This window comes from Glandiceps talaboti, unplaced genomic scaffold (genome assembly GCF_964340395.1).
Source record: "Glandiceps talaboti unplaced genomic scaffold, keGlaTala1.1 scaffold_51, whole genome shotgun sequence".
NCBI classification, from domain to species: Eukaryota; Metazoa; Hemichordata; class Enteropneusta; family Spengelidae; genus Glandiceps; species Glandiceps talaboti.
Window position 1 is genome coordinate 6,138 of NW_027554303.1, and position 6,632 is coordinate 12,769.

General features: G+C 40.6%; 1 protein-coding gene across 1 annotated transcript; it reads right to left on the minus strand.

Annotated features, from left to right (window-relative positions):
• Window positions 1-324: 324 nt before the first annotated feature.
• Window positions 325-2,915, minus strand: LOC144453297 (uncharacterized). The gene is made up of 2 exons (XM_078144554.1): window positions 2,399-2,915; window positions 325-1,350 (listed from the first exon to the last, which is right to left on the minus strand). The coding sequence occupies exons 1-2, from the start codon at window positions 2,913-2,915 to the stop codon at window positions 1,217-1,219; spliced, it is 651 nt and encodes a 216-aa protein (XP_078000680.1). The 3' UTR covers window positions 325-1,216.
• Between the last annotated feature and the right edge of the window lie 3,717 nt (window positions 2,916-6,632).

Genomic DNA, 6,632 nt, shown 5'->3' on the forward strand with positions numbered 1-6,632 from the left:
TACATATTGTTTTGTTTTGTTCTCCTTATAGGATGCATTAGAAGTACATGCACCAGACGATTGCGATCTACAGGCAAAGAAAAGTATTGGATTGATGCAAGGCGATAAGAAACAACTTGTATCGTCCGAAACCGAACGAATGGAACCAAACGGTCATCGAAATAATCAATATATGGCGGAAATTGAAGCGGGGGAAATAAGGGAGGGCGAGGATAAATACAACTATACATCACGTGCACGTTTACCAAGCTCACACAACAATGAATCAAGAGAGACAGACAAGGATATGGATTCGTTACGAAAATTAAAAACTTTATATCGATTCCTGAGAAACAGATTGCATGAATACAAGCATGTATCGTACGATCGTTTGCTGCCAAGAGACATCGACTACTGCACTAGATTGATTAGACGTGTACTTGGACGCGATTACAAAGTACGTAATTTCACCTACAGCTTGTCCAAGGCCATAAACGTTGCGGACAACAAGGCAAAGGAATTCAACAGAAGAGAAAAACAGTTACTTTGCCGAAGATATCGAACACCCGGCACCATTTTTCGTCACTCAAATGCGAAGAGAATACATGTCAACAAATCTTTGAACTATCAAAGTCAACGAACACCATGCACCACGTATCGTCACTCAAATACGAAGAGACGGCGTGGCAAGAACTTTTCATACTATTAAGCCTAACAAAAAAGTTAAATAAAAAATGCTTTACAATATGTTGTTGGCAAAGAGTAATGTGTCCGTTAGTCAAAACGGTGCAGTCTTGTAAGACAGACAATGATTCGTTACACAAATTAAAAACTTTATATCGATTCATGAGAAACAGTACTAGTCTGTATGTATCGTACGATCGCTTGTTGCCAAAAAACATCGACTACTGCACTAGTTTGATTCGAAGTGTACTTGGACGCGATTACAAAGTCATTCAACAGAAGAGAAAAACAGTTACTTTGCCGAAGATATCGAACACCCGGCACCATGTTTCGTCACTCAAATGCGAAGAGAATACATATCAACAAATCTTTGAACTATCAAAGTCAACGAACACCATGCACCACGTATCGTCACTCAAATACGAAGAGATGGCATGGCAAGAACTTTTCATATTATTAAGCCTAACAAAAAAGTTAAATAAAAAAATGCTTTACAATAACAACATGGCAATAAATAGGTTTTTGGCAAAGAGTAATGTGTCCGCTAGTCGTGTTAACACGTTACAGTCGACAGTCTTGTACTACAAGTTGTAGGATCATCGATATCGATATCGGTAACACATGTACTGCAAAGACTTGCTGTATCATCACAAGGATAAGGTGGCACTCGGTGTAGGAGATTTACACCTGAAAGAAAACAAAATAAATAAATGTACATAAATTTCATGTCGTCTATTTTGTGCATTACTATGTATGTATGTATACATGCATGTTGTATTATACGTACATACGCGAATGTATATATATTTTGCTAACGTGGGTGTCAAATGATTGATAGAGGGCGCTCTTGTCACCATTCGCTTGTCCACTTGGCAAGTAGAAAACAAAAGTGTTTACCCATTTCAAATAGTGAGGTGTTGTGATTGATTGGTTAACTTTTTTGTTTAGTCGAAAAATGTCACTTTGAAAGATTCTGTGTGTACTGAAAAGTTCTCTACACCATGAACTGGAATCCTAGATAATATCAATTTTCATGGCCTAATTAATATTCATGCTATAGCATACAATTTGTAATGTAAAACGTAGTTCTTAAAATAATCACAAGTTTTTATGCACTTTCAGAAGCTATCAATATAAAAAATGAACATCTATTTCAACACTAATATAAAATCTTTTCTTTCCTTCCAACTATTTTTTCTCCCAGTCAGCAGAATTTGTTTATTTGTTCCTATTATCACTGTTGTCAAATGTGCAGTTGATTCAAACACCCAAACCTGGAAAATCATGCTGTAATTTACTATTGATGAACAATATTCAATGGTACTTCCACATATATTTTCTTGATAGAGTAAACAAATACGTCAAGGACAGCTGGTCGGATTGTTTTGAAAAATTAACATATGTTATAACTTTCGAGACTTGTTGGCGCCGTGGTTATACAATGTATCCAAAATCCTGTCAGACATGTGCAGTGTCTAAAAAGTACAGCATAAAAACACATCCTTTGTTGGGGGGGGGGGGGGGGGGGCAAGTATTTTTCAAAACAACTTGCCCGAGCCTTGAAATCACTTTTCCGCCATTATTTCGAGCCATGCATACCTCAATTTGGATACACTCTACTCTATCTTTACCACTGCAATAATGCACTAGATACAGCAACGAGCAATGAAACCACGATCGAGTCCCTCACGAACGAAAAATTACGTTTAAAAAAAATAATTGAGAGAGCTTTTACCTTGAACGGTGTACACAGGTGGTTTCTCTTCCTTCCTTAACTGGCCGGCAATTTTATTCCCGAACCAAATTAGAAAGCACAGGCCAAGAGACGTGATGAGGACCAGGCCGAAATAAGCTGCTGAGACAAGTATGATTTCACTGAACGATGATGACTCTGAGTCTAACGAGACATCACTAGTCGTCTTCTTCTCTGAACGATGTTGAGGGATGTACAGACACAATTTCGTGACTTCGTCGTAAAAGTCGTTACCGTCAACGCATCCTCGACAGAGAGTGTCTGCTGTAAGGTTACAAGGTGAAAGAACTTTTACCCCATCCGGGCACTGGCGACACTGGCGACACACTCGTACCCTCTTTGACAATACATACTCGTAGTGGTTGGAGGGACACCGGGCAGGATCTGCAGTTGGCGGTGGCTGTAGGGGCTGCTTGTCGGTGATGGTGGTGGCGGTGGCTGTCGAGTTTGAACTTGCAAAAACGACGGCGAACAACACGATGCACGGCGCCAGATACATGATTTCGAAGTAATTGGTAATTTATGTTCCGTCATGCGCAGTAGGCATACATTATCAACCACTGATTGGTTGGAGGATAAAGGTTAAAAGGTGACTAATGTTTTGCATATTTCCACAAGAACAAAAACGAAAGTATAAACATTTTATTCATCGTGTAATTGTACACGATTACAGAGTGCATCATTTTTATACATAGAAGTTGCGCATTGCCAACAGTAAAGTACGAGAATTAAACAGAGAGAAAAACGTTATCGAACACTGCCAGTGCCAGTTCCACGTATCGTCACCCAGATACATATGCAGAAAGCATGCCTGTAAGCATAATTTTCATCTCAAAGAGAAAATAAAAATATATATATAATGTCATGTCACACCAATGCGTGTATGTGGGTGTATGTATGTATACATGTGTGTGCGTGCAAGACAATTTCGTATTCAAAGAGGTTGAGGGCGCACAACTTAACGATCGTAGCATTTGGTCAGTGACCGCTTTTGCATTAGCAGCCTTTCTCAGTGTGGATGCTGTCTCTGTGTTACAACACGATCGTCGCCATATACTATCTTCGAATTCAGGACTGACCGACCACTTTCATCCCTTAATACAGTACATACATTATCAACTTAAAAGTAAAAGCGAAAGGTTTTCAAAAAAGGTTACTTTTTTATTGTTTTGCACAGTTCCTCAAATTCACAATCGTAAAGCTTACGCCCCAACGAAAGTTCATGTTCTAAGCATATGTTACAAAGTCTTTCGTCAAAGTCTGCATATTCTAAAATCATGTCTAAGACTCTGGCACCAGTGGACGTCAAACTTTTCCAAGTCTGATACTGGGTGTTAATACACATCTTGGGAATAAACAATTGAAAACACACTTTCTTTTTGTCTTCGCTTGTCTCCTGTCTGAGGTTGAACTTGATGGAAGGAAATTGATCGTTTTTGTCGACAATCCATCTTTCGTTGCGACACAGGGACTTGCTGACATAGTCTGGGTTTTTTATGCCATAGAGTCGACCGGCGTAATTTAGATTGTTCGTTGAAAACGGTAAAGTAACCGATTGCTTTTTATCAAAAGCTAAGCCCTGGTGATAAACGAAGTCTAAATTTGCACGCCTGCGCAGTAGATAATTTCCTCTCACTGTAATGGTAGTTGATCCGGTGGAAGAAAAATTTAAAACAGTGGACGAGTGGGAAAGAGGACGTTTGAATTCCCACATGGTGTGTTGGAGTTTAGAGCCTCTGAGGTGAATAGACGATGACATTTCTCTTTCGTCAGGCACTTTTCTGTGTCCAATTACGTGTGAAGACACAATGTTTACCATAAAAAAAACCATACTGGCGCGACCGTCTGATGATCGCACCGTGTGATATTCAACATTGTCCATTGATGTTTTGAGTGTGAATGGCACTGTATTACTTTCTCCCCTGCTTTTGCAGGTAGAAATCCACGTCGATATACTCGGCATTGCTGTCTTGCACTCTGCCAATCAAATGACAGTTAGGATTTGATCGTGCACATACTTCAAGTTGTCTCACTTCATTTTTGTTTTCGACTTTTACACGCATATTGAGCACGTCGCAGTCATTAGGTAAATCGAAAACGTGTGGAAAAAAGCAATGCATGAATTTGAAAGTCTTTTCCTCGACCTTTGGCAAGACACTGAATCTGTTCACGACCATTCGCCCATCTTGAACGAACGTTTGGCCGGGTTTCTGTTCTGCCATGGCTAACGTCATGTTGAGGATAGGTATGGTTACGTTTTTTGATGAATTGGCTACCACGTTCAGTTTGTATGACACAGCGTTACCGAGAGAAGTGGAGGTCACCTGAGTTCTCCTTTTCACAACACTGACATTATCATTTGAGGGTGAACTTTCGAGCATGCGCAGACACTTTTTAGCTTTTAATCGCCGGTACTGGAGAGGATGTAAAAGTCCCTTGAGGACATCAATCACTTCGTTACCATATACGTCACGCAATGTATCGAGTAGTGACGTCTTTTTTTCGAAATCGCTAGTTTGATTATCCGACGTCAGTCCATGCAGGAGAGAAATCCCACCCGATAATTCCTCGACAAGTGAAGGGTCGTCGTTAACGTGTGAACACCATTCCCAAACTTCCTCGTGTGTGAGGGAACCCCTGAGTTCTACGTTGGACTGACACAGCTTTAAGAAATGACGACTGTGTGATGACGACATGCAATACAGCATTATGCTCAAATCGTTTTTGGGATGGTAGCAAGGCAATCCCGCAAGTACCACCGCGCAAATTCCCAAAGAATAACAGTCACAGACATGACTAAGCCTTTCGAACTTGGGACGTTTTGACAATGCCAACTGTATGTCGAAATATGGTATCAATGATGTCTGTCTGGTAAAGTGAATAGATTTTAGATTGGGGGCAGCATCGGTGACGTGTAGAAGGGTATTTCTTGGCAGATACTGGACGTCAAGTCCCGTGAGACCAGGGTTCGTTGTACGTGCCAATACGGCAGCCGTTGCTTGTTGTTGGTTTTCACTTTTATTATTTTTTTTAAAAAACGTTTGGAGACCAAAACGAGTCATCACGTCAAACACGACAAATTCAGACGACCCAAAATCAATCAGTTGATACTGGTTTGAATTTCTTCTGTATGTGATATTTCCAACAGTGATATCGCAATGAACCACTCCAGCTTCGTTAAGAAAATCCAATGCTTCGAGTGTTTGTTTCAGAAAATCACCAACATCGAGAAGGTTGTTTTGTATCACACAGTAGTGGAACAAGTTTTCTCCTGCATACTGCATGTATATTTCCCGCACCACTTCCACGTTATTGTTTTCCTCATGGATGTATCTTACGTGAGTAAGTGAACGAATTCTTGGAACATACCCATGTTTCGAATGGTCCATGTCGTTCAAGTATCCCATGACCAATGCATCTTTTCCAAGAGACGTCAAAAGGAGGCTATCCAGCATATCATTCTGTGTGATATGGTCGCATGGATTCTTTTCGAAGAAGACATTCTTTTTCACCACAGTGTCCGTGTTAGCAATGATGGCACATGTACCAAATGAACCACGATTTAAATCAATGCGCTTGCCCTCACTGACTGGCCTGTCTGCATTTACCTTGGCATTTACGGGGGTAAAGTGTCGAGTTTTCCCCATGAAAAACATCTGTCCAGCGTCGTTGTTGCTCTTGCTCATGGCAAAGGTGTGAATGATGGAAAGAAAGAAAAAAGTTCACGTATATACAAGGCTATCTATTTTCTCGTGACGTGTACGCGGGCACGTGGAGTCAATAAATTGCACTGCTTGAACAAGCACCGGAGTCATTTCAAACATGGGTATTTCGAGTGAATTTCTCAGACACATTGCCAAAACTGGACTGTTTGTAGAACAGGAATTTAGTGATGCCATCGTTGACAGAGAAGTCATGGTCATGGACGGTACGCAGAGTTTTTATCGCATCCCTACGTTGTTGAATAGGTTGTGCATATGTACTCAATACAAAAGTTTCACAGAACTGTTCACCGAAGCCACCACCATTGGTGCAGTGCGCGAAATTAAAAGTAAGAGTGAACCTGTTATCATAGAAAACAAAGTGTGGCATGTGAACTCTGTAGACGCTATCGTAAACGCTTTTATCCATGACACTATTGATTTCGCAGTTCATACCAGACAGATGCAGGAAAAAGTACAGCCTGCCATGGAAAACTACCTGTCTGACTTGGTCG